The sequence below is a fragment of the Drosophila gunungcola genome, chromosome 3R (assembly GCF_025200985.1).
Source record: "Drosophila gunungcola strain Sukarami chromosome 3R, Dgunungcola_SK_2, whole genome shotgun sequence".
Taxonomy (NCBI): domain Eukaryota; kingdom Metazoa; phylum Arthropoda; class Insecta; order Diptera; family Drosophilidae; genus Drosophila; species Drosophila gunungcola.
Genome location: NC_069139.1, coordinates 13,369,900 through 13,397,768, shown reverse-complemented (window position 1 = coordinate 13,397,768; position 27,869 = coordinate 13,369,900). Strand labels below are relative to the sequence as shown.

Genomic DNA, 27,869 nt, shown 5'->3' with positions numbered 1-27,869 from the left:
AGCAAACGAAAGTGTCATATTTTCTAAGATCACTTTAAGTAAGGGAGTCAAATATGTTTATCGAATAAACATGTTTTTCGAAAACAGATTATATTATAACATGATATATTTGTTTAGTTTTGCGATCCCGTTAGTATGCTTTATTTTTAGTTTAGTAAACAAGCTACAAATTCAAAAACTGTTTACAATTGTGTTTTATTTACTTTTAAACCAAATGTCAATATAAAGGCTCCACTTTGCAGTATTTTGAACTGATCGTGATAGTTTTAATAGCAAAAAAGTGCGAATGGAAATCCTCTTCACTCCAAGTCTTTACTTGAATTATTAAATTTCGAAATTTGTTTTTTTAATTACAGTTTATTTTGTGCTTCATGCATTCTCACAGATTTTTAAATTAAACAAATTTAAATCTCCAAAAGTCTATATTATTATATTCTTTAAACCTGGAAAACAAAAGATGCTTAATGCAATTTGCATACACGGTAATATGTATTTAAAAAAAAATGTTAGCCCTATATGGAAATTGTTGGATCCACGGTCTGGAAACAACAGCGGCTGCGTATTTATTATTGTTTAATAAGTCCGGCAACTATTTGTTTAAGATTCAACAAACATTAATTTATTTCTGTTATAAATGATCAATGATCAATGTGATTTAGTGATGTGCACTGGAATAAAAGTTTCATTTATGACAAGGTGTGGAAAATCTCATAACAAATATTTAAAAGAACAAATAATAGAGTAATCAAATTCAATTTGAGAAAAGATAAAGTAAATAAACAAAAATGAAATTATGCATTGTGAACACTTGACATTTCCCACCGTTAATACTAGTTTTCCTTTAAGTGTAAATATTCTAAGACTTTCGGGCAAAAATTTGCTCCTTGAAGCGCAGCGCCGACTGTTTGGCGGGATTGTGTTTGCCAGCGTCTTCGGCCTTCAATGCCTGATGTTTGGATCGCTTCTTTGCTATGCCTGATGGTCCTGGTTCCTCGCGGAACCCATGCATTTTTGGTGTGGCTGGCAGCTCGCGGAAATATTTCTGCTTGGGAGTGCACGGCTCAACGCGCACCATACCCGAACTGGTTTTAATTAGCTCTATTTTGGGTATTTTCTGAAGCGGCTCGTTGACCACCGTGACATAGCCAGCATTCGTCCGTATACGGTTCACTTGATGGCCGTGGTTCTCCTCATCAGAACTTTTTATCGGCGATTTTTCCTGTGCCTTTTCCTTTTTCTTTTGTTTCTTTTGCTTGGCCTTTTTATTGTCCGTCAACGGCGGCTGTGGCGACAATTTACGCGAGAGAGTGCGAGGCTATGGAGAATAAAAAGTTAAGATTAAGAAGTCTAGTCTGGCAAGAGGGACTACGGTATAAACCTACCTCTCCGTCCGTGGCTTTTGGAGGCGCAAGTAGATTAACAGCATGACTCACAGCCTGCCGTGCGGCCTGAAGGCGCTTTATATCCTTTTTGAGCGGTGGTAGCTGCTTGGACGGCTTCGCGATCGGTGCTTCTGTGTCAGAGCTATTGGTGGCTAAGGGTTTGGGAGCCGCTTGCGAACCCAGTCGCTTTGGTTTCTTTTGCTTCGCTCCCATGGCAAGTTGCTTAAGGAATGTACAAGTTTTAGCATTGACATATTAATATATACATATTTAAAGGACCTTACCTGTTTTTTCTCCTTTAACTTAGCCTCGTTGGCTGCCTCGAGAAGGTTTCGACAATATGACAAGTAATACTCGGCATCCTTTTCCATTTTGGGCGGCCCCTTCTCCGTAGGCTTAGTAGTTTCAACTGACTTTGGACAATCCTCGGGTGGATGCGGCGCTTGAGAAGGTTTTGGTTCCTCCAGAGAAGATTCCTCTGGGGCGACTGCTGTTTCGGGAGTCTGGTCAGGAACGTCTTCTTTTTCGGGGGATCCATGTACAGTAGTATTTCGAAGTGAAGATTTAGTAGCGTCTTTATTGGGAACATCTACTTCCGAGCTCTCCCCCTCAGTGGCATCATCCTCAGCGGCAACCTCCGCTTCGGGATCTGCCTCCAAGGACTCGGTGGAATCACCATGTGAACTTTTTAAGCGCTTGCGTTCGTGCTGGATCTCCAATTCCTCCAGATCGGCAGTGCCCGATAAGCTCTTCGACAGGCGTTTGCGCTTATTCTTCTGCCTTTTTTTCTCTGCTACCATTTCAACAAAGGATTGCGAGGGGCAAAAGTCACTGCCAACATGGGCACGATCACTACGGCGTCTCAGTTTCGGCTCCTTGGCTGCCAACTCGGGACTAGCCACGTACAATGACTGGCGACGGGATTTCTGGAGCGGATTGAACATTGTTTCCAAGTGGCGGAGATCACTAGAGGCCAGCTCGGCTAGCAGAGCTTCTTCATCCGCAGATTTCAAGGGCTTTTGGAATGTGGTTTTGGCAGGAGTAGACTCCTCCTTTTTAGCTTCCTCATCTGCATGCGACTCATTTTTTTTATCAGCTTCCTCGAGTTCCTCCACTTCATCCGAATCCACGATCTCATAGACACTTTTGTTGCTCTTGGCGCTAGCCTTCTGCGTCTCCACCTCCACCTCTTCCTCGTGGTCCGAGGAATCCACCTCCATGACGCTGAAGTCCAGACGAGTTTCGGTCTTGTTGAACCTCTCAGACTTGTTCAATTCGTTAAGAGCGACTTGGCGGGATCTCTCCAGCTCAGCTTCCGAAATCGAGGACTTCTCCGCGCTGGCATTCATCAGTTGGGCAGCCTCGCTCAGTTTGCTGGCGTTGGAGGAGCAGTTGCTCTGGTTCTTGGGCATCTCCGATTTGCTCTTGTTCATCTCCTTGTTCTGATCTTGGTGCTCCTCTTCGTCGCTGGAACTTGCTACGGCAATGCGGCGACGCTTCTTCTCGATTTTTTCATAAAGAACTTCTTCGTCTTCCTCCTCCTCGTCGGAGGAGTAGCAAAGTTGTCCCACTTCCTCTTCGACCTCGTTGTCCGAGACAATAAAGGAGTCATCGCCTTCAGATTCTTCTGGCGTAGATTCCTCAGTGTCCTTACTTCCAACGGACTCGCCACCACTTGGAATTTCATTCTCCTCCATCTCCCGACGCATCGAACTATCCATTGAGTCGCCAGACATGTAATCTTCTCCAGCTACTTCAGCCTCTAGGTCCCCAAATTCGCACATGGGTTCATCTTCGTCGTGCTCCTCCTCGTCATCTCTATCATCCACTTCGTCGGAGCTTTCGAGGCAAGAAAGTATTTTGTTCTCAGCCTTAAGAGGCGACATGTCGGCCTGCCCGACTATCTCATCCCTTGCATTCTTTGAATCCAGCTCATCGAAAGCCTTAATGGCATCAATTTGGGCAGGCGCTGGCTGCATTTCCACCTTGCTGATGGACAACTCTAGTTGTTGATCCTTTAATATGGGCGTGGAACTATTCCGCCCCTTTTGCAGGGCTAATTTTATGGGTGTCTCCGCCTTTGGAGTGAAAGTGCGGCCAACTGGCACCTTCTCGCGACCGGGAGTCTTTGGAAAACGTGTCTTCTCGACCTCTAAGTCATCAGTACCGTTGTTGAAGCCCACCGATCTCTTTAGCTCCTGTGGAGGGGCACCAACCAGACGAGATTTGATGCCAGGCGTTAGACCCGGTAAATCAATAATCTCGGTTATCTTGGCTTTAAACATATTTTCTTCTTCCATAGTTTTATCTCGGGAAGTTTCTGCGCTGGCTTCTGGCTCTTCCTCTGCACTCGAGGCTTGTGGAGAAAATACGGGCTCATCGGTGTCTAGATTTATAATCCCAGCTAGATCTTTTTCCAGCATTGGTTCATCGTGCTGCGGCTCAGCCTCGAAAATCGAATCTTCTGCATCCAAGAACTCTTGCTCCTCCATTGATTCATCTTTTTCTGGAGTTTTTGGCATCTCGACAGGTTGAGCGTCAACAGGAGGAACCGTCTGGGAAGGTTCTGCTTTAATTGTTTGAATCTTTTGTGGAGTTTCGAATTTCTTTTCAACTTTAGGAGCTTCCTCAACTGTTTGAAGCTTCTGCGGAGTTTCCGATTTCTTTTCTATTTTAACGACTATCTCAACAGGTTGAATCTTCTGCGCAGTTTCGATTTTTTTTTCATCTTTAGAAGCTGCCTTAACTGTTGGAGTCTTCTGCGGAGTTTCAAGTTTCTTTTCTACTGCCTCAGCATGTGGAATCTTTTGCGAAGTTTCGATTTTCTTTTCAATTTGGGGGTCCCCAACTGATGGCACTTTCTGCGGAGTTTTGATTTTCTTGTCGATTTTAGGGTCCTCCTGGTTGTCTTCAGTTCTTAAAGATGTGCTTGAAGCCTTAATTTGTGCAAGTGTGTTAAATGTCTTTAAGAACGGGAGTTTACCGATATCCTTGGCAGGCTCCGAGGAATCCTGACTAAGTTCAGTTTTTTTGGGCGCCCCAGAAAAGGGCGGTGTTTCAGGTTTCTTTGCTTCCTCAGCTGATTCCTGGGATGGTATCTTCTCCTTGGCTTCGTCCGGTAGAATCAATTGTTTAGCCACCTCCACCGTTTTCCCGGTGGCTTTGCTTAACGACATTTTCTCCAGTCTGACGGCCACCTTGGAGGTATTTTTATTTACGACCTTCTCCTTCGCTGGCTCCACGGTCTGTGCCTTTGACTCGTCCTCCGGAGAAGAGTTCACATTACGCGGTGCGTGGATGGGCGAACGTGCCACAATTGGAGGCGTTTGCGACATGGAGCGCGTCACCCGTTTCTCGTCACTCTGTGTGGGCGTGGCTGTGCGCCTGGCCTCCTTGGGCACGGGACTGGCACTTGGCTTCCGCTCCTGCCTGGCGCCGGCCTTGCTGCGCACTGGACTAGGACTGCGGATGGGCTTCTCCTGCTTAATCTCCACCTCCTCGGGCTCCTCCGTGAGCGTGAGCTGTTGGCGTACGGATCTGGTGTTTTTGGCCGGCGTGCGAGCGGTCCTCTTCACGGAAGAGGGCGTGGTCGGCTCGGGAGTCTCGCCGCGTGCCAAGGAGGCGCGTCTGGTGCGCGTCGGAGTCCTCACATCCACAGTGGACGAGTTCAAGCGAGTGCGGCGTGTGGCACGTGGCGAGGCGGTTCCTTTTTAAGTTGGGGAAATCGACGTCTTAAACGGGCAATCTCAGGATATGAATAAAACCGTAACTTACCTCGTTCCGCCGCGGTTTCCAACAACTGAGGAGTACTCGGACGACTGTCCGTATCCAGCACGGACAGGCGGCGAGTGCGTGCCCGCGTCACTGACATTTGTGATGAAATAGGAAAATCACAAAGGGTTGGTTATATTATTTACTAAATCTTAGTGGGGTAAGGAAGGAAAACCAGGCAATTTGTAAAAAGGGGGCTCTTAAAAATGGCCGACTTTGGAGCACCGGCTTGGTTGTCCCGTTGCATTTTTTTCGCAAAACCAACTCACCGCGTTTTCCATCGTCATTCTCCGTATTATCATCCATTTGGCCCGGCTCTGTTGTTTTCCGTACACGACAATTACTATAAATCAAACGAGAGTCTTTAACCCGCAGGCAAATTATTACAAAGAAAAAGAAACGAAGACGCCAAGACGCCGAGCCAAAAAATGAAATCAATTGACATGTGCCGCTTTGTAGCGTTATCCAACACTTCAGCCGGTTGTTGCGCATTCGTGCGGCGGCCGTTAAAATTCAAATTGGTTTACGTTTGGCTTTGAACTTGTTTGGTTGATAGTATATTCAAAGCTACTGTTGATAATTGCTCTGACTTAAAGCTGATTTCTTTGCTAGCTAGTTATTTTCATAGTAAAAACAAGCAAAACTTTCTTCTATTTAGTTGCTGTGCAGCACTGGTTTTTTTTAGCTGGAGAGCAATCCGTTATCTTTAAACCGGATTTATCGCTACATCTAAATTTAAATAATGACAACAGCTATTGCTCAACTATTTCCGCCTGGGGATACATATGTTGTAAAGGGCAGTGATTGATTTGATTTTAAAGCCACATGCGTTGATGGCTAAATTTTTGCCGGTGGCTTAGCATAAGAACACATAAGCTTACTCATCATTAATGGTATTATTCAAAAGGGTTGATAACAAATATAGTTTTTGTTATCTTATCTACTCACATTCCATAGCCAGATTTAATTGCAATTGGCTGAAATTGATTTTGGTCCTGAAAGCCTGATCTAAAGTTTAATATTTAATTGAACGACATTTTACAATTCTTCTTGTGAAAACAACAATAAACTTTTATTTGACAAAAATATTTTGTTCTTGTTTATTCATAAATTTTGTTTTCCAATTTACAACTGCTACAATCTATATAATAGTTATGCATAAAATTTAATTTAAAGTTAATTATTTTATTTACAGTCATATTGAATTTTGAGTTTGAGTTCGAGCCTTTTGCATTAGTATTGCTATAAACAGATAAATTCTTAGAACTAAACCATGTTTTGCTTGGCTAACTCCGGATTAAACTGGCTGTTGTACTTCTGGACTATCCTGGGCGTGGGAGCTGGCGTGGATGCTGCACTGGCGGCCACCGCCGGCTCTTTGGGCGCGAAAAGCAACTCGGAACGCTGTCGTTCCGCCGTCTCGCGTCGCAAGCGCTCCTTTCTCAGTCTCTCCAGCTTCTCGCGCTTTTGGCGTTCGGCGGTCAGAAGGGTTTCCTTGGCTTCCTTTTTGCTCTTTCCACCCTTGTGCTTCTTATGCTTGCCATGCTTCTTGTCCTTCTTGTGTTTTTTGGACTTCTGGGGTGGTGAAGGTTCTGGCGTAGGAGTGGGTGTCCTTTCACGTTTTCTCTTAGTGGCCCGCTTGGGATCCTTCTTCTCCGGCGGCAGCAGGGCATTGATGAGGGTCAGAGGATCGTGGGCAAGCTTTTGCTTGAGATGCGCCTCCGTAGCAGCGGGATCACCCACTTCTGGGCGTTTGGGTGCCACCTCGTACCAGCTGCGCACTTTGAGCGCTTCATTGGTGTCTTGGCCCAAGTAGGTGAGGTATCCAATCTGCTTCTCGTACTTCTCCTGCTCCTCCTTCTGCTCCTTTTCCAGGTCTTTGTTGGTGGTCTTCACATGGCTCTTGTAGTCTGCAAAGAGATCTACTCCTTTGGTGGGTTCAGAGCTGGATTCCGGCACCTCTTGGGTTTCCTTGGCAGAGGTCACCTTCTCCGGCAGGCCCGACTGGCGGCGCAGGAAATTAATGCGTGCCTCGCTCTCCTACATCAAATAAGTACTGATTAATGGAGGAAGTTCTGAAGATACAAGAAAACCCACGGCAAATTCCAATTTGTCCTGACGGACTTTCTCCTCCGCTGCGGCAGCTGCTTGATCCCGGCGGACACGGGCAATATTTTCCTTGGTGCGCACATGCCAGCTAGGGAATACTAGGATTTAAATGTGATTTTATTATTTTACAAAATGAACTCACCGTTTCTTGGGTAAAATATTCATTTTGTTGAAAAAAATAACAAAAACATTCGATTGGCTCGATAGGTACTATCGATGGCACTGAAATATCGATTGGCTCAAGCAAAGTAGCCCCACTACGAGTAGGCCAAATTGTTATTTCCAACTTTTAACTATATTTTTATAATTGATTTGCAACGTCAAAGCCACTTCCCCGCACACACGCGTTTGAATCGCGTGCCCAACGGGCCACTCGATTAATTTGACATTCGCAGGGGAGCGGTGACAATCGAATGGCTAACACATCTGTCAGAAGACAGAAGAAGAAGAAGGGGCAAAAATAAGAAGCAGATCGCTCTGTTCCGATTAAAAATAAGCTATAACTATTGCAAAAAACCCAAGTATACGGAACCAGGACAACACGACCGCTGTGGCGCACTCCGGAATGGCCACGGAGCAGCATCACCAGCAGCGCGTCCTCAAGCAGGATGGCTACTTGGATCTGGGCGATTGTAACAGCACTCCAGCCCGACCCTTCGAGATGCGCAACGTCGTCTATCATCCGCAATTAAATGTCCTCCTGCTATTTAACAACGGCAGCACCGTCAAGGTCCTGGACGCCAATTCCGGAGTCATCCTGCAGACCTATCAGCTCAGCTCCAATGGTGAGATTTCGGGGGAAAAAATAACCACACACATATACACACGGACTGGGGGAACTCACACTGGCACACGCAAATGTCAATACAGTGGAGAATTGCGAATTAGAACCCATACAGCAATATGTCAATAAATATTCTTTCATGTTTATCGAAGATCAGAATAGCAGAATAGGCTGAATCATATCAGTGATATAAAGACTTAGACGCAGTATGTATCTGTAATTAAAAAAATTACATATTGAACCGGAAACATATCATTTCTTTTTTTTTTAAATAAAGTCGATTATGATACACTAGTAAACTATTCCAGAAAGCATACACAAATAATTTGAAAGATTGGCTATTTGGTTTTCTTCAAATCTGAATATCTTTATAGAATGATTAATAGAATAAAAATGTATTCCAAATTGATAAAAACCAATTTGTTTGGACATCCACATATTTTTGAAAAAAAAAATGTATCAAGGAACCTTATACAAGCCCCACTTCCAATAATTATTAATTTAATCAAAAGTAAATAAGCCTGTAAGAAAGAATGAAGTTCGTCATGGCCATTCTCCACTGTATTGCATTTTTGTATGTAATTGCCTTGCACTTGTCCACTCGTTTGGATGTTTGTATGTGTGGCTGTGTACGCCTGCAGTTTTTTGTGTATGCGTTTGGCATAAATTTTTAACAAAGCTCTGGGAAATCCTTAAACGGAGAGTGATAATCCAAACCAATCTTAGTGATTCCCCCCGGGAATTAAAATCTTATAGACGGTCCTATCGCAACACATTTGTTGTTATTTTCGATTAGCCGCCAGTAGCACGCATGTTGTTTTTGTTTTGCCTCTATTACGCAGTTCTGTTTGATGACCCCCTCGCCCCGTTGCCCCTTGAACTTGTTCTGCGGAAACTATTTTCGGGAATGTTCCGGTCTTCAATTAAACGGATATGGGTTTCCCTTTCAATTGGCACTATCACAGTCAAATATCAAAAATGCTTTATTGCTTAATGGAATATCAAAATGATTTTCCATCCTTTAATAGGCTTGTACTTTCAAAAATTATATTTCAAACTTTTTTGACATTAGTTTTAAATTGTCTTTCTCCTTTATTTAACATCACTTTAAGTGTAAATACATAATGCAAAATATGAATTATTATTATGACTATTTCAGTGAGGATTTGTTTGTATTGTTATATAAAGTAATAAATGTCTTGAAAAACAGGAATCTTCCTGAAGAGGAAAGCAATTAGAAAAGATTCTGATGAAATCAGCACGAATGAGTCACATTCCCTTTCTAATGATTGGTCTGGCTTTTCTCTCTCAGGCGACAGCATCGTTCATGGTCGTTATATGCCATTGCAAGACAAGATCTTGTTCTGGGATGGGCATAACCTTGGTCTGCGAGGCGATTACAACGGCGTATTGCTGTTGGACACCATTCTCCAAGCGCCAATTGGACAAAATGACGACTACATCAAGCTGGAGATCATCCTGTCCGAGGCTATCATCTTCCAGAACTGTATCAGCGAACTGGAGAGCGAGGGTCTGGAGTGCCCCTGTGACATCAGCAACGAGCTGACGCAGAAGATCAACCAGGCGCAGCTGAATGCCAAGAAGGGCATCAAGGCCCAGCGGGTGAGAATTTCCTTATACTTCGACTATTAAAATTAGCAAATAAAACAAACAATTTTCTCCGTTTCAGTGGAACACCATATGCCTGGAGGTGCCCTATTCGAGCCTTAAGCTCGTGTCCAACAATGTGGTCATCCTGCTGAAGCGCCTGGAGCGCCACATTCCCGTGCTGGCCATCGCATCCGCCATCAATGAGCGCCTCACCGACATGCTGATGGGCTCCCGTGTGCCGGATTTTGGCTGGAACTTTAGCAATTTCCAACGCGTGCTCATGCACTCGGAGGCAGTGCGTCGCCAGACGTTCGAGAAGTGGCCCCACATGGACTACAAGTGGGCGTTGCCTGATCAGATGGCCCAGGCCGGCTTCTACCATCAGCCATCTTCCTCTGGCGAGGATCGCGCCATGTGCTTCACCTGCAACGTGTGTCTTGTCTGCTGGGAGAAGACCGACGAACCGTGGAGCGAGCACGAGAGGCACTCACCGCTGTGTCCCTTTGTCAAGGGCGAGTACACCCAAAATGTCCCGCTGTCCATTACCTACGCCACCAATCCCGCATTGCCAGCTCCCGGACTGGGGTTCGACATCATCTCCAATAGTGATTACGCGAATGTGCTCTGCACCAGTTGCTCTCAAACGGGGGAGCTAAGTGTCTGGAGCATTGAACGCCACCTCAAGCTGATGCACAGCATCCATGTACCGACCCTGCTCAAGGACGTTTTCGAGGAGAGCTTCGAGTGGGCGAGGGTTACTGCCATCTGCGTTCTTCCGAATGCACGAGCTCGCACCAAGGTGAACTACGTGTACTCTTCGGCGAATTATGGCGGTGCAGGCGGCAGCGGTGGGGCGGGTTCCCATTCGGGATCAAATGCCGTCTCCAGTGGAAAGTTTGGCAGCGTGAATGCCCAGCATATTACCTCCACGTCCACACTTAGAGCCGGCGTTGTCGGCTCCAAGATTGTGCTGGGCGTCAGCGTGCGGCAGAGTAGTGGCGAGCTGGCCCTGCGAATGGTGGTGCTCAACATTGTGGAAGTGGACCGAAGCAGTGAGACCTCAGCGAGCGTCAGCAACGACAGCGGTAGCGTATCTAGCGTCGGCGGCCAGTTGATGAAGTCTTCATCCCCTATGGTCAATGGTAAGCCATAGGATATATATTTAATCTTTATTTTCAGCGAAACTACTAAAAAACGTTTAGAAAATCATTTAATAGCTGCTTAAATTAAATGATAACCCTGTCTAAGCTAACATTATTTAATTTTTATTATTCATCTCGACACAGTCTCCAGCGAAACAAATGCGGCCGTGACCCAAGTGAATCTCGAGTCCAAGGATGATGATAACAAGGCTATGACCCCGTACGAGAAGTTTGCCGATGGCTTCGATAGCAACGGATTCGTATCCGCTCTGATGACCTATAACAAGAACAACGGCGTTAGCCAGAACACCGACGATGCCTCTGTTCTGTACGACTTCGACTTGTGCACCCTGTCCCAAATCCTGGATCACAATCTGGAGGAACCTCTAAGTCTGATGGTCGGATCGAATACGGTAAATGTTAGTAATCTTGGAATGGGCAACGAGATCGACAAGCTTGTCGAGGATGTGGAAATGACTCACCAGAACAACAACAACAACAATAATAATAACAACAACAACAACGAAGCCAACTCCCTGGGCGGAAATTCCTCGACGAACAACAACAACATCATGATCAACGGTAGCACTAACAGCAGCAGCGAAAAGATGACTGCCTCCGAGGAGATCGACTGTGTGGTGGAGAGCTGGACAAGTGTGAAACGGATGAATGCCTTGGATGGTGCCAGCAGCGGGGCGAATGGTGTGACGCATTCGGTCCAAGAGATCATCGAGATTGCCGAGATCCTGCCCACTACGCCCAAGTGCAACCAGCTGTTGGTCAAACTGCTTCGCACTAAGGCGCCGGAGACGGAGGGCAGTAAGATCATAATGGCTACCGTTGCCAAGGAGGAGGAAGAAGAGGATGAGGAGCAAGGGGCGGACGAGTCAATGGACACGGGTATGCATTATCCTTCTTTATTAAAATGATTCAAACTTCCATTAAGTGAACATTATTTTCGACCCTATTAGATAACAACTCCGAGGGGAATGTAGCAGCTCAGCTCTTGGTGTTTGACTACGATGACACGCAAATATCCAACGATTACACCCTGGCCATGACCTTCAGTCGGGCCAAGTGTCCCAAGCAGCTGTGCATCCTGCCGCACTTCAATTCCTCCCCGGAGCACAAGGATGCCGGCTCCATATGCGTGGTGTGTGCAGATGGCAGCGTGGAGATATTCTCGCTCGCCGATTTCCAAGGCACCATGGTGATTGAGGAGGAAGGCGAGCACTTTGAGTCTGTGGTGTATTGCCGGAATCTGGACAGGCTGTGCTGTTGCTCACGTCAAGGCGGCCTGCTCTTCTACTCGCTAAGCGAGGGCGAAAACGACTCTGGCGATGAACTGCTCGAGATGGAGGATGATTGCAGTACGACTTTAACGCAGGCAGCAGATGTGAGTGTGACGGATGGCGCGCGCCATGCAGCTGGAACGGATCAGTTGGGCAAAACCCTGCTCGTCAGCGATTCCATTTGCGTGGATGTTGGCAGTGAGGCAGCGTCTCCTTCGATCTTCTCCACCGCCGGGGGGCAGGGTGCCCAAGTCCAGACTTCGCCATCGGCGGCTGCCACCAATGCCAACCTGCTTGCGTACAAGACCGCCGACCTGACAATCGAAGACCTAAAGGTCTTCTATGCCCTCACTCAGTTCGATGATAAGCTTACTGTGTACTCTGCCGAAGTGCCCAGCTGTTGGAACGATCTCGGCCAGGTGCAGAAGCAGCGCAAGCAGTCGCAGAACATGCGGCATGGCGGGGACGAAAGGGACTTCACCCGCACCTGGCGTCTGCACAACGATGCGTGAGTACTAAACACTATATTAAAGGTCCCATTTGTTTAACCAATAGTTCTTCCCTCAGAACCACCTGGGACGAGCACATTATAGAGCTCAACTTGGCTCAACCCGTGTCTTTAGGCCACATCGATCTTAAGTTTACAGTATATCAGCAATGCTCAAATCCAGCAGCAATCCAGGTTACACTTCTAAAGCAAAACACGAACGGATTTGGGTACCGAATGAAGGGACCTCATTCCAGTTATAAGCCGAATGTCATCGATGACAACATTGATCTCTCATACAGTAAGTCTTAATACACATTACGTAAGCTGTTTCTTTATTAAATAGAAACTCGAATTCCAGTTGCCAATGAAAATCCTGTGCTAAGTGAGGAGTACTTACTAGCCCACAATGCGGAGGTTTTGGCTGGTCCCATCGAGCTGTCTTCATGCATTGACCTGTGTGATCAAGGAGGCACCGCCACGCTCACCTCACCGAAACTGTTTAAGACTCGCACCAGGAACTTCCTGCTGCACATCAAGACAGTGTCGGATCCATCGAAAGATGGGCAGAACAAGACGAGGGGTATGTAATCTTTTATATGGGGAAAACTCTTGGAATAGCGATAGTGAATTGTTAGATAAAGGTGGATTACGGTTGCCACTTTACTTTCTTTTCTACTTTACCATTAATTTAAGATTATATTTGAGCATTTGGTACACTTTGCCACTCGAAAATAATACAGAATCGCTTTATATTTCTATTATGGAAGTTTTTATAAAAGCATTTGTCTAGAGCGATTGTAAAATATTCAGCCTGAAAATGATTCAGAAATAGGCAGCTTGTAACTAGTGGCAATCGATGTAATTTGGGCCTTACATACCGACAGTAGTTAAGTTGTTTACCGACCCTATCACTACATTTTACAGCATCCCCAACGCGGCACAAGCGCTCGCATCAAGTTGAGGAATTGGTGGATCGAAACAAGCTCGTTAGGAACCCCTTTAATGTTGGCAAGATAATCCGGGTGGTCAAGACAGCTGTCCTAAAAGTATATCCAGCGGCGAAAACCGCCTGCATAAATATTTTACATGTGAATAAACCCAAGTCACAGGGCAATCAACCGGTGATCGTTGCCAAGGTCTCAAAATCCAAGCCCCTTAGCCCGCCCGCTGCAGTTGGTTCCTCTTTCACACTCAGGCCCGAGCAACTGCCGAGTAGGGAAGGTACTTCCTGGCGCTGCAACTCTCTCTGATGGTCCTGAATCACAATACAGTTTCGATTTGTTTATTTTTCTCTTCGCAGGATGTGACTGGTTGCACGAGATCTCTATCAGTGTACGGGCCGTGAAGTCTCACAGTCGGATCAGCAATAGCCGTATGCAGCGCATTGCCATGCTAGAGAGCAACGTGCTCTTGGTGCAACTGCTGCGGATCGCCAGTGATCCGGCTTCAAGCCCTCTGGCCAAAAACCTGTCGCTCGACGTGCTCAATTGGATTTGCTTCATAAGGCTGAACCGCTTTCGGTCACCCAAGTCGGAGCGGCTCAAGGACCAGATCAACAAGCAGACGGCTTCGCACATCCAGGATCTGTTGGCGCAGCAGTTCGAGTGCATTTCCCTGGCTGAGAAGTATATCGAGCAGTTGTTGCGCATTTGCGTCATCTACAGCGAGCGGAGTACGGCCCACAAGTGTGTGAAGCTGCTGATCATGTTGACAGAGTAAGTGCAAACATTTGCATCAGAGAGATACCTAAGGTTGTGTCAGCTATGACTTACAATTTTGTGAACTTGCAGGGGTACGACCAATCTGCCGGCGGAGGTTCAGGATCACACGACGCTGGACTACAGCTTCAAGGCGGCGATTGCCAACACCTTTCCGGAGCTACCGCGAGCGCAGTGCGGCAGCGTTGTGCGCTGGTATATGATGCTCACCTGTGCCACCTCCACGGCGGAGTCCCACAATAGCATCTCGGAGCAGGCGATCAATCTGCTGAAGGAGATTGCCGTTGAGATCGACAAGCGTTGGGATCCGCACTGTGCGCTGTTGAGCACGCGATTTGGTCTCTACGGCTATCCCTTCGAGCCGGAGATCTTTGATTTTGACTTTCCCAACGTTAGCAGACAGGGGACCGGTTCCTCGGTGGCCCTTACTAATGTGATACGCAGTAGCTCCACAATTTTGCCTGTTACTGGGCTGGACATCAAGCGATTGAGCTCCATAGGTTAGTTTTAAATCAATCCTCACAAAGTCAGATGTGATAGCTCAATATTTGTATTACAGATGGTGTGGACTTTCGCACGTTTCCATATCTGATCCGTGGAAAGAGCATTAGCAACCAATTGCGTGGGTTGTTAGAAGTTGTCCAGCTCCACTTTAACTGCGTCCAAACCTCCGAGGCCACGCGCATCGACAACATCGATACTGTTGGAGGAAACTCTGCCGCCAGTGTGGTAATTGAGGATGTGATGATGATGCCAAAGCTTGTGGTGGCCAAGGAGAAAGGCGAGGAAATGGTAATGGGGTTAACTAATCAAGTAACAAAATAATATAATATAAATAATGTTTCCTCATAATAGCTCAACGATCTGGTCAATGATGTTGAGTGTCTGGTGGAGGAAATGAAGGAGAAACAGGGCAAGGTCGACTACGACGCCTTTGGCTTGGTCAATGGCTTCAAAGATAAAACATGTAAGATTTCTTTTTTGCACGTTTGTGTTAATTAATTAAGATTAATGAACAAAACAAATTCACAATTTTAGTAGGTTCCTCGCTTGCTGACTCGTTAGAACACGCCTTGAAAGAGGAGGTTAAAATTGAAAAAGCTGCCATCATGGACAAACTAAAAATGTCTAAGTTTCTGCCCAAGCTGTCGCTTTTCGAAAGCTACATGCAGAAGAAGATTAACGAGCACATCTCCTTCGATGACTTTGGCAAATTGGACAACTGGGACGGTAACACAACGCCACCTCCTTTCAATGTGGAGGTGGGAGCCCCCGTCGATGGCCTGGAAACTACTCCAGACCAAACCCAGTTGCAACAGAGCGCATCGACTGGTGACAGCGTACTGGACGATGCCGCAGAGAGCGAGAAGATCATGGAGTACCTAGCCGCCAATCCCTGCCAGCCGATTGCATGGCACAAGTTAATCACTCCGCCGCCCAAACAGATGATTGTCATCGATCGGATACACTCCGGTGCCAGGCGATTTGTGGTGCTCGACTTTGGCCAGCACATCCTGCTCACAGATCTGGTGATTCCCTCCTGCGATGAGTTGACTTCCCTGACTATCGACATCTGGTGTTTTGATGAGGAGACAGATTGCACGCGTCTGGTGCAGGTGAACGATATCCAGACCAAAACGCTTGTTCTCAGCGACATTCAGCCGGCTCCGATTTGCCGATACCTCAAATTAACCATCATTGGACGAATTGGCATGTCGACCACCAAGTGCAAAGTACCCTTGGGACGGTTCTTTGGACATCCCGTGGTGCTGGAGCACGATGGTTATGGGGATCAGGTGATGAGGTTCATCAAGCAGCCCACACAGAGCCTTCAATCGCAGCTGAAGTCGCTGAATGCGCTGTACGAGGATGTGCATTGCCGGTACAGCTTGGCCAGCTGCAAACTGATGGATTTGCTGGCTCCCATGCGGAATAGTGAGCTGTCTAATGTGGCCCACCTTCAGGCCTTCATCAACAAGCAGCGGGACGAGGAGCTGAGTGGTCTGGATAACAACAATAAGGTGGTGTCCTTGTACGATGAATGCATGCTTCTTCAGTACCAGATCAACGTGATCCGGAATGTGGTGCTCCGTTTGGAGCGAGCTCTGTCCCCCAATACATTGAGTAGCATGCCTCCTGCAGGAGAGCCCATTCCACCAACGGAGGAAATGCTGCGCGCTGCCTCCAGGGACAAGCTGCGAGTGCTCAGTCTGAGTTTGGTGGAGGTGCTCCTGCACTTCTCCATCGAGTATGGCATCAAGAACATCTTGCCCGTGCATCAGAAATTCAATGCGGCCACGGCGAAGGCGCTTTTCAACTCGCTGGTGGTTTACGGGGATGCCCAGCTGCAATTGGCCACCTGCTCGTTGCTGGTGCGGATGTGCTGCTTCCAGCCGTGGTGGGGCGACTTTCTTGCTGACACCTTCTGCAGCCTTTTCTCGGCGCAGAACTGCAAGGCCTTCCCCCAGGATCGGTAAGTGTTGGGGACCCGAATATAGATGGAAGTTAAACTAATGTTTTATATGTTTTCCCACAAACAGCATATTCTTCCTGCTAACTTACCTGGGACGTCGCAGCATTGCCATGGGTGCCTGCCGATCCATTGTGATCGATGCCGTGCTTAAGACGCTCGTCAAACTGCTGGCACCCATCTCACCGCACTACAAATACCAGTCGGAGCAGCCCAGCACTTCGGCGAACGCTGCTGATCGTAATGCGGCCATGGGCACAACATCCGATCTTCAGCTCATCACCTGGCTGCTTCTGTTTCTCTCAGTGTGCCTGGACGACAACGAGCGAAAGGATAAATGTAAATACTCCAAGAACTTTAAGAACTGTAAATAAATTTATTAAATTATACTAATGTTATTACAGCAGCTGCTCGCTGGGACTTTATGAGCTGCGAGAGTGACTTCACCAAGACCAGACCCAGCAACACTACCAACAGTAAGCAGCTGCGCTGCTTCAAGAAGCGCATCATCCAGCAGAACAAATACTCGGTACAGCCTTACACGGATTGGGGAAAGAAGATTTATATGATACAGAATGAGGTAGATCTACTGGTCAATATGAATGGAAAACAAAAACCTGTACATGTATACCTATATTTTTAGCATCCTGGTATATTCATGGAACTGTCGACCAAAACAAAGGGAAGTGGTGCAACTAAGTCGGCCTCCACCGGTGGGAAGATCAATATTGGATCCGCTGGCCTCTGTGTGACTGGCGGTAGTTCAAGTAGCAGTGCATCCAAGAGTGCCGCAGCCTCTACATCCTCTCCAAAACACCAGGATGTCGCGGGTAGCGATGGAGAACGCGACAGCAATTTTGACAAGGGTTTGAAGACACTGCGAATGGCCAACATCAAGGTGGTTATCCGCGGACTCTTTGCCCTGCTGCTGGAAATGGATTTCGATTGCAACATGGACCAGTTTCTGCTCACCTGCAAGGTTATTGCCCGTCTGGTGGCCGCATGCCGACCGTCTGTGCAGCTCTGTAAGATTGTGACCACCGCCCAGCTGGAGCAACTTGTTCGCCTGTCCGTGTGGAATGATCAGCAGCAGCCCTGGGCTGTCCATGCCATTACATGTCTGCTTCAGGTCAGTGATACTGCAGTTTTGTCAAATGAATTTGTTTAATTTTATTTATTTTTATTTGGTTTTAACAAATACTGTTTTAATTTTCAGGATCTTTTGGATGCGGACAAGCAGTTCAGGGACAGCGATGTCACACCCACCAACGATGCACCACGTACCATGGAAGCAGCAGTGCAGGAAACGCGAGATCTATTCAGCGACTATACTTGTAAGTATCGAATACGATTTGAGTTTAATTAGTAAGCGAAATGCTTATATATTTTTGCAAATTATTAAATGCGATTGATTAAATCCTTTAATGCGATGTGTGCAAAAAGATGTGTGCAACAAATTAGTGTGAAAAACATTTGCACAGGTATCATTTCTTCGGATTGCCCGTAGATCCCCAATCCCCTGCCCAGACATAGTGTTTCCCTAACAGAAAATTGTGACCCGATTTCAATGAATTTTCCATTCTTTTAGCCACTGCTTCCTCGTGCACTGAGGCACAATTTGAGATGCTGATGCCGACAGCAAGAGAATTTTATCAAGAGGGTAAACAGTGTTTTCTTAACCGTAGAACCTAGCTATGCGAGGTTGATTGATAGATGGCCAGACAATCGTATGACGGGACCGTAAATGACCCAATTAATCGTTTGGCAACAAGTTTGGAAAAGGCCCAAAAAAATACTAGCAAATCTTAGTGATTTTATTAACCATTTACGGTTCCTGGTAACAAAACAATTTTCCCCAAAGCCCAGCTTTTAGTTTGATCCCATTTAAATATGATTTCGTAACCCGTATAACCTGCTATAGTCAACCAACACCTTACCATCATCAATACCCATTGTATCACTAATCCCACTTGCTTTTGCAGCCGTCAAATATAATTACCTACCATCACTGATCGAATGCGATGACACGGAATTCGACGAAATGCTGAACGACATCGACATGATCGAGCGTACCAAACCAGTGACCAAGAAGGAGAGCAACGCACTCTGCAAGAACACTTTCAATTTCTTCTGCAAGTCTATTTCCATTGCCTTGGACTCACGACTGGACGTGGGCTTGGAACTGCACGTGGAGACGCAGCTGCGGAGGCTTACGAATCGCACCTCCCTGGATCTCTACTCCTCGCTGCCGCAGGTGCTGACCAATGAGTTCGTCTCTCCGCCTCCGGAAGCTGCCCCCTGGCCGGAGTACTTGACCCAACTTTGGTCGGGTACAGAGTACAATGGCCGCAACACCTATGTGATGTTCAAGAAGGTCTTCGACTCCATTCTGGCGGACCTGCACTATGAGGACACGTGGGTGCACTTGGAGCAGGTGCTGCAGATGTGGCTCACTCTGAACTGCGAGCTCGCGGACAAGCCATACACCAGTGGCATAACCCACACGGATGTACCCAAGATTCCCTTTGGGGCGAACGCCGTGCAGGGATTGCTTCTGGCCTTGGCCTGGCACAATGACATCAAGTTACGCACCTGGTGTCTGGGCTTCCAGTGCCTGTTCCTCGCCTGCAATTCGCTGCCTATCGGCGAGGATGCAGACTGTACGCGTATCAACGAGGTCATTGTGAATGATGAGAACTTTGAGAAGATGCTGCTACGGTTCTTCTCCGGCTATGGCATGAGTTCATCCATCATCACCAACCGATGTGTAAGCTGTTGTGCTAATTATTTATTTTTATAGTTAACTTCAATGGTATAATTATTTATTTTTCAGGCTGGTCCAACCATTTGCAAGCATCTACATGAGTTGTTGCTGTGGCTGCACAGCAAAAGCGAGACGAGTGGCATTCCCTGCAAGCGTCGGCTGAAGGACATTCTGTTGCATGTTGTCCTTCAGTTGGTTCAGCCTGGAGGCGCTATAAGCAACCAGCAGGGACCCATCGATGCCCAGAATCAGCTGGTTCGTGATCTGCTGATGATGCCCAACGACAAGGGAGATCTCAACATAGCGCTGAAAATCACCGAAAGTGTTTGTAAGTAGTCGAACTCACTCTTCATCAGACTATTTGATCTAACTCATCTTTTCATTAGCTTTCCTGGTGTACAACAACATTTCCAATGGCGAGAAACTGCAGTGTCAGCGTGGCAATGAGAACAACACCGCCGGCAACAACTTTAGCAATCTGTTTGCCAATGTTTTGGGTTCGGAGAATCCCTCCAAGCAGAATGCCACTATCTGCGACAACTCGCTGATCATAAATCTGCTTAAACTATCTTCTCACATGGTGCTGACCGAGATGCCCAGGCAACCAAGTGTATGTCTCCTCGCGGAACTTCGTCAATCGAATCTCATTTGTGTATTTCTATAGGAGGTTACCATTCCCGAGGAGGAGGAGCTGTCGAATCAAAGCCAAACGGATGAGACCAAAGCGGAGCAGTTGAACACGGAAGGTCATCGCAGCAAAGTTCCATGCATAGCTGATTGGGGTAGGGTTCAAAATATAGTTTTTATTTCAATGTGTCTCATAAATACATTTTGATAACCGTTTCAGTGCTGCGCCATTTCCCAACGATGAAACGCCTCTTTGGAACGCTCTCCCAGTGCTCCACCAACACATTCACAATGATGTCCTCTGGCTGCTTCTTCTCACTGAAGTCCAACATGGTTTTGGATGATCCACAAACAATTGCCGATGCTGTCTTCAGTTTAATGATAACGCTCAGTGATAAGGCCTCCAATCCTCGACTGGTTGTGGCACCTATTTGTCAATACCTGGAAGAGAGTAAGCTTGAATCTGCAATCTGCGCACTGAAATCTAACGATCTCGTTCATCGACAGCCACCATACAGAGGAATGCCACGCTGCCGCGCCTGCCGCTCTCCGAACCCTTCTTGTGGTACATCTCTAAGGTCCTGGAGGTCACAGCGGCAGTCCAGACGTTCACCCAGCTGGGTGGAATTCAGATTATCTGTCACAACCTGGTGCGACTCAACAAGACTATTATTAACATGCAGCCGGGACTGGTGAGAAGCCACTAAGAAATATACTCCATTCCAAAAATACTTAACTGTCTATACGTTGGCAGATATCATTGATTATGCAGCACTTGACGCGCAATACACGCTTTAAGCTGAACAGCCATGTGGCGGCCAACAATGCGTGCAAAAAGACAACGACTGGAACCGGAGCCACTGGCGCCACTGCTGCCCAGCCGCCGAGAAGTGGTGCTCAGTACGATGGGCTCATCAACTTTGCACCTTTCTCGCACATTGTGTCCGAGAATGATGCGGCCCAAAGTGCCGAGGTGCTCATCTCCAACCCCAATGCCACGCATCGAAGACCTCGGACCCCAGCCTGGAGTTACATGTTCTATCCAAACGAGACGCACGTGGACCTCACTATCACGCTGCCCACAGCGATTCTGCTGAAGGAGGTGCAGCTTGTACCGCACACAACGAGTCTGGCTTCCTGCCCCTCGGCGGTGGCGCTGGAGTTGTCAAGAGATTATGGCCTGGGCTCGATTCCGGTGGGTGCTCCCATGGCCACCACAGGGCTGACCTGCATCAGGCTGAAGCTGGCCAAGGCGGAGGTGGCTACCAGCATTGTTCTGAGGCTGTACAAGTGGGTTACAAGCTAATTGTGCTAGTTGATTTTATTTATGACCTATTTCACTTGCAGACCCAAGGATTGTGGTAATGTGGGTCTGGTGCAGATCGCTGTGCTTGGCCAGACCATCTTCGGGAATCGCATGCAGGGGCTGCGCTCGCCGAGTCCGTTCATCGACTCTCTAGCATCGTGCTCTTCGCCGCTGCAAACGGCCGCTTTGGCCGCAATGGACGCGGATGCCATGCTCGAGGACGATGCCTTTGCCAAGACGAGCATTGGCTGGGTGCGGATTCTGTCCCGATGCTTCCACGTGGCTGCCTTGCAACCGGACAGCAAGCTGGCGGACCTCATCGCAGCCTATCCAGCTGCCTATCCCGGCTTCTTGGAGGCCTGCTGCTCGCTGCTAAACATCATGCCAATGATTCCAAGCCTGGCTCAGCAACACCTGGAGACTATTTTGCTAAAACTGGGAGCCTACAACCACGAGCTCAGTTTGCAGCTGCTGCGGACGCTCCTCTGGCACACCACTCCCCAAGGTGAGTCGTTAATGGCTTTGATTCGTGAAGCAATATCTTACTACATTTTGTACCTTTTTTAGTTTTCAAGCTCTCCAGCGATGCGGTGTGCGATCTCATCCACGAAGTGGTCACCGGCTCCACGGAGCACTTGCTGGACAAACTGCGCGTTCTGATCGACTGGGTGATGCAGCTGCATGATAACTACAGCCAACAGGCGCGTTGCAATAATCCGCAAAGCGGTTTTGTTAAGGTGATCGCCTCGATTCTCTGGCGAGTCCAGACCCAGCAGCAGCTCCCTGAGTTGCCCCTGCTCATCTCCTCGTCGCTATTCGAGACCTGTTTCGAGTGGGTGTCGTCGCTGGAACACGATGAGCCCCTGAAGAGCAGCTTTGACTCCCTGCTCTGCGCTCTGTGCTACATCAAGCCAGAGCTGTTTAACCAGCTGTTGGTCAAGTTGGGCGTGAAACTAGAGCCACCGGCTCGTGGCCAGACGGACGACAGTAAGGTGCAGAGCGGCAGTGCCTGGTTCCGGCGAGAGGGCAGTGAGAATCTTACGGTTCTGCTGCAGCGACCCACATTCCTGAAGACCCTGGCCCTGGCCTGCCAATCTCCAGCGGCAGTCTACCAAATGCTGGACTCCGGACTCCCCAAGCTGCTGGCCCATGCCATTTACGAGTACTGCATGCACCTGCTGCCTGGATCGGAGCAAGCCGTTTCTGCAGCCCCTGTCGCTTCTGGAGGCGAAGAAGCTTCCGCCAACAACCCGACTGTTGTCGCCGCAGACGACGAGGACTCCTCGCTGACAGACTTTGACAAGGCCGAAGCGAATGTGGGCAACAATACTCCACTGCTAAGCAGCTCGAACGTGCCCAAGGTGCTGGACTTCTTCGCCGAGTGCTGTGCCGAGGGTCCCATGCGCGATTGGTTGGGCACCATGCAGGGCTCCGTCTTCTGGAAGCCACTGCTGCAGCTGCTCTGCAACACGCATGCCGCCCAGTTCAGTAAGACGCTGCCCATGCAGCAGTCATTCATCCGTTTGGAGCGGGCCACCATCCATTTCTTTACGAGGGTGAGCGCCTGCCATCCCGGCAACCAGGAAGTGCTCACATCGCTGCTCATCGGGGCCATCATTTGCAAGCCCCTGAGATCTGCGCATGGCGTTCGACCCACTATCTCTGGCTTCACCAGGCAGTTGGTGTTGCAGCTTCTTCTAGAGAACGAACACATCACCGTGTCGGTTAGAAGTCAGCAACCCTTGCAGCGCAGGGACACCCTGTCCGCGATTCTGGGCGGGAATTCGAGCGGGGCCAGCACCAGTTTGCCCGTGGCAGCGGTGAACAATCATCCGGCCAAACGGAGCAGCGCCCACCACATGCTTTTCACGGTGACCACCAGCACCACTTGCCAGGAGATTATGCAGAATTGCGTCAGTGGTGAGTTATTTTTGTTTTTTTTTAATCGACCCTGAACCTTTTTTCTTTCTTGTTTCATATTTATTCTTTTTACATATTTATTCTTTGGCTGGTGTAATTAATTTATTTGATTTCTTTGGCTTTTGTTTTTGACCCCATAGTGTTTAGTAACCTAGTTTATCAACAACCAACAGATCAACGAGCTGGCGAGGCTTCGACCTCCAGCAGCGGCGTGTCCAGTGGGACTGCCAAGTCAAGTGACAGCAAGCTGGAAAAGAGCAGCTTCCTGAACTTCAACAACGTGGAGGCGGGCAGCATGGAGTTCCTCACCGTGGGAGCAGCTGTGGCAGCCAAGGACAAGCGCATCAAAGATGCCAAGAACCAGGCGGCCATGAACAAGGACAAGGAGACTCAGACCAGCTCCATGAACTTGGCTTCCAGTGAGAATCAAATGGGTTTACAATAAAATGTCATTTTAACAGTACATCTATTCCGTTACAGATATTTTTAACGTGGAGGAGTTCTTGTTGCAGTCGGCGAATGCAGCCAATGGCAACCAGTTGGTCATTCCTGAGTATTCGGATATCCTGCTGGCCGGAGATGCCACTATCTCACAGGTGCTGGCCTCGCTCCAGGATGCGGGCCATTCCCTATCCACGCCCTGCATATCGCTCGACCTGGTGCCGCAGCAGCGGACGGATGAAGTCGGCGAGGCGAAGAAGACGAAGGCCGCCTGCACTGAGCCACTACCATCGCCACTACAGCGCTTTTCCAGCAGCGGAGGTCTCTCGTTGCTGGCCCACTACCTGCCCACCGTTTATCCGGAGCACTCGGGCCGCAAGACCACCCTGGTGGTCAGCGAAAAGGAGAAGAGTCCGCCGCTCTCGGACTGGGTGAAGCTGGAGCCTAACGACGAGATCTACGAGGATCTGGAGGACACCATCTGCGAGCCGGCGGCCAAACAGGCCACGGTCAGCTCGGTGCCGCAGCACTCGCTGGCCGCTTTCGGATTGTTCCTGCGTCTGCCCGCCTACTCTGATGTCCTGCTGCGGGACAAGATGCGAGCGCAGTGTCTGCTTCGTTTGGTGCTGGGCGTCACGGGCGATGGCGAAGGCAGTGAGTAACAAAAGGCGTACTTTAATTCACTGGATGTAACCCCACTCCTCTTTCCGGTTTCAGACGATATATACAGTCTATCGCTGGCGCCCTCGTTGCCCACTTTGCCCTTCGAGGTCTTCCGGCAGCTTCTGGATAGTGTGCCGCTGTCCACCGACGATGGCGTTCTGCTTCGCCGTGTGGTCATTGAAGTGGGGGCCATGCACCTAGTGCTCAACTGCCTGGGCATCTTCTCGCACCAGTCGCACAACAGCAGGATTGGAGCACCGATCAACGAGCCATCACCAACTGCAACGAGCAGTGGTAGTGGTGCTGGCAGCGGAAGTGGAAATGGAAATGGAGGTGGAAATGGAAGTGCTAGCGGAGCCAAAGCAAATGCACCGGAGGAGGCCACGCCTAGTGCCACGTCGGACGACAAAAGCCACATGTACTGGGCCAAGGGCACGGGCTTTGGCACCGGTTCCACCACCCAGTCGTGGAACGTGGAGCAGGCGCTGCTGCGGCAGAAGAGCGAGGAGGAGCATGTCACAGTGTTGCTGCTCGTCCTGGCCAGTTATATAAATCCGGGTGACTGCATACCGAGTGACATGTGCGGGGAGGACATCCTGGCCTATCACGATGTCAGAGATGTTACCGGCGAGCTGCCGCCCATCTTCCAAACCCTTTTGCAGCAGTCTTGCCTGATCCCCGCCCTCAGCTCCTATCTGCGCAACGATTCCGTGCTGGACATCACTCGCCACATTCCGCTGTACCGTGCCATACTGAAGCTCCTGCGCGCGCTGTCGTTGTCCAAGATGCTCGTCTCGCTGCTCCAACCGGCGGCAAGTGGCAGCGGGGAGAGCACGCCACCCATTGCGGAGCTGTTGACGAACATGAAGACCTGTGTGGACACCTACGCCAAGCGGCTTAAGTGAGTATACGATCTAATCTGCCTATTCATTTTCTAACTTGTACCTCCTTTTGCTTGCAGGGTCAATAAGAAGTCGAACATCAAGGGCCAGACACATCAGTTGACCTTCAACATCGATGACGGTGACGATGAGGGCTTAGCTCTGCTCATTCCGGACATCCATGAAACAAGTGTCCTTGTGCAGAAGACGACGGATGCAGATGCTCTGATCAATATGCTGCACACCAACGAGGACGGCAGCGGGCAACTGGAACCGCTCAGCAAGTCCATAGAGCAGCGCTACCTGGAGCTGATGAAGAAACGTCAGTTCGACACGTTCGACATGATTGTGGAGTCGGACAACAACAGCTTCCGGTTTGTGGTCTCGCACCACTTTGAGAAGATGGTGCGGCTCGCCGGCGATCGCTACCATCCGTCACGGGTTAAGAGGCTGGCCCAGGAGGCGGTGACACTGTCCACCAGCCTGCCGCTCAGCTTCAGTAGTTCTGTATTTGTGCGCTGTGATACGGATAGGTTGGACATCATGAAGGTATGTTAGCAGTTGAATTTCCTGTCGTCAAACAGTGTCTTTCATTGCGACCTCGTAGGTACTCATCACTGGACCGGCGGACACGCCGTATGCCAACGGGTGCTTCGAGTTTGATGTCTTCTTTCCGCCGGACTACCCCAACCAGCCCATGCTCATCAACCTAGAGACCACGGGCCGCCATTCGGTGCGCTTCAACCCCAACCTCTACAATGACGGCAAGGTGTGCCTGTCGGTCCTGAACACGTGGCACGGCCGGCCCGAGGAGAAGTGGAATGCGCAGACCTCCAGCTTCCTGCAGGTGCTCGTCTCCATCCAGTCGCTGATCCTCGTCCCCGAGCCCTATTTCAATGAGCCGGGCTTCGAGAGGAGTCGCGGCACTCCGAGTGGCACCAATTCATCCAGGGAGTACAACAGCAATATATATCAAGCCTGCGTGCGCTGGGCGATGCTAGAGCAGATTCGCAGTCCAAGTCACTGCTTTAAAGATGTAAGTTTGATTTAAAGGTGGCACCATCCCGAAATTAGACATCAGTTAATTAAAGATTTGTCAAGAGAATTGGTGGTGTCATAATATAAATACCATTGCAATACATAACTGAAAATAATTCTTCCAAAATTTAAGGTCATACACAAGCACTTCTGGCTAAAGCGCGAGGAGATCTGCACCCAAATCGAGGGATGGATCGAGGAACTGAGCAAGCCGCAGTACACAGAGCGGGCCAGCCGCACTATCTCCTTCAACTCAATGGTTCTGCGCCGGCACTATCGCCACTTGCGGGAGGAGTTGTCCAAGCTGAAGCCGCCACGTGGCCTTGAGGACTTGGATGCGCCCTTCAACCCGGTGGCCACGTTGCCGCCGATGGATGTGTCCGCGGCCCCAGCAGCTGCGGCCACCAACAACGCGCAAGTGGGAACGGATGACACGATAGTGCCGGACATGAATCTGCTTGGCGAGAATGCGGATGACGGCGAGGCTGATGGCGATGGCGATGGCGATGTGGATAACGGCTTTAAGGGCTTTCCACAGGAGGAGGGTCTGCTGACGGGCGAAGAAGAGGTCGTAGAAATACTGAGTGATACAGAAAACGAGAGCAGTGTGTGGCAAGAAAAAGAGGAGGAGGAGGACACCCCGTGAATCAATAGCTGCCCAAAGATGTTGGAGATGAGTTCGGTGTGAGGCCCAGAAGCTGTACGCCCCAGCCTGCCGCATCATCGCTGCCCTAGACATTTTTATTTATATGCTATGAGTTTTGTTTTACGCCCTTACTTGTTTTAATTTTTGTAAGAGAGAGACTGCAACAGAACTTGGTGTGCTTTACTTAATGGAACCGTAATGATAAATGTTAAACAAATTACGCTAATGATCTTCGCGCAGACTAAGAAGTACACACATAAATACACACTCCCCCAAAAAGCATTGTCAGAAACTTTCCATTCAAAGAACATGAATATCCCACTCCATACAAGTATGTATGAATATTGTATTGAACTTTTTATAAATGCTTATATAAACGGATATATCGATTTCTAAAAGAATAACCCGTGTGTGTATAGAGTAGAACGGACATGCAAGTCATTGAAAATATCACCACTATAAAACAGTAACAACAACAAAAACCACCAAAACTAAATTAATGTGTATTAAACTATGTATGTACGTAGTGATTTAGTTAAATATTTACAGCAAAGTGTGAACAATTACTTTTCCAATTGAAATAAAACGCGAAAACATTTTGTTTCCCCCAAAAGTATGCAGTTCATATTTAAGACCGCAGATGTTTGGGCTCACAATTGATCATAAAACGTGCTGCTCATGGCCTAACGAAAACAAAAGATAATATAAACTTTTATCAAATTTGGTTAATTTATGGGACGATATCTTTATAATGCTTACTTTGTCACTTTAATGGAGTCAATATAATTTCATAAATTATAACTTCTTGCAGATG

At 48.4% G+C, this 27,869-nt stretch overlaps 3 protein-coding genes across 12 annotated transcripts; 1 reads left to right on the top strand and 2 right to left on the bottom strand.

Moving 5' to 3' along the window:
- Positions 1-109: 109 nt before the first annotated feature.
- LOC128254704 (protein slender lobes-like) lies at positions 110-5,674 on the bottom strand. Of its 2 annotated transcripts, XM_052983948.1 has the most exons (5): positions 5,423-5,674; positions 5,157-5,246; positions 1,667-5,088; positions 1,383-1,604; positions 116-1,315 (listed from the first exon to the last, which is right to left on the bottom strand). In XM_052983948.1, the coding sequence occupies exons 1-5, from the start codon at positions 5,643-5,645 to the stop codon at positions 857-859; spliced, it is 4,416 nt and encodes a 1,471-aa protein (XP_052839908.1). In that variant the 5' UTR covers positions 5,646-5,674; the 3' UTR covers positions 116-856. The 2 variants fall into 2 exon arrangements, with proteins under 2 accessions (XP_052839914.1, XP_052839908.1); XM_052983954.1 differs by lacking the exon at positions 5,423-5,674 and having other exon boundaries at positions 110-1,315; positions 5,157-5,253.
- A 648-nt stretch (positions 5,675-6,322) lies between these two features.
- Positions 6,323-7,554, bottom strand: LOC128254798 (leukocyte receptor cluster member 1 homolog). The gene is made up of 3 exons (XM_052984107.1): positions 7,405-7,554; positions 7,251-7,350; positions 6,323-7,193 (listed from the first exon to the last, which is right to left on the bottom strand). The coding sequence occupies exons 1-3, from the start codon at positions 7,425-7,427 to the stop codon at positions 6,420-6,422; spliced, it is 897 nt and encodes a 298-aa protein (XP_052840067.1). The 5' UTR covers positions 7,428-7,554; the 3' UTR covers positions 6,323-6,419.
- Positions 7,555-7,699: 145 nt separating this feature from the next.
- LOC128254660 (baculoviral IAP repeat-containing protein 6) lies at positions 7,700-27,668 on the top strand. 9 transcript variants are annotated; one of them, XM_052983891.1, is made up of 34 exons: positions 7,700-8,047; positions 9,359-9,669; positions 9,737-10,799; positions 10,944-11,699; positions 11,771-12,599; positions 12,659-12,879; positions 12,940-13,161; positions 13,506-13,627; positions 13,685-13,802; positions 13,882-14,296; positions 14,372-14,799; positions 14,859-15,091; positions 15,155-15,266; positions 15,338-16,772; positions 16,840-17,108; positions 17,174-17,349; positions 17,413-17,898; positions 17,986-18,103; positions 18,358-18,429; positions 18,752-19,536; positions 19,603-19,861; positions 19,920-20,143; positions 20,198-20,315; positions 20,381-20,611; positions 20,668-20,852; positions 20,915-21,450; positions 21,508-21,971; positions 22,034-23,386; positions 23,527-23,805; positions 23,867-24,481; positions 24,545-25,391; positions 25,452-25,920; positions 25,979-26,407; positions 26,543-27,668. In XM_052983891.1, the coding sequence occupies exons 1-34, from the start codon at positions 7,828-7,830 to the stop codon at positions 27,053-27,055; spliced, it is 14,913 nt and encodes a 4,970-aa protein (XP_052839851.1). In that variant the 5' UTR covers positions 7,700-7,827; the 3' UTR covers positions 27,056-27,668. The 9 variants fall into 9 exon arrangements, with proteins under 9 accessions (XP_052839851.1, XP_052839832.1, XP_052839842.1 ...); XM_052983872.1 differs by having other exon boundaries at positions 13,506-13,802; positions 17,177-17,349; XM_052983882.1 differs by having other exon boundaries at positions 13,506-13,802; positions 23,560-23,805.
- Positions 27,669-27,869: the final 201 nt, after the last annotated feature.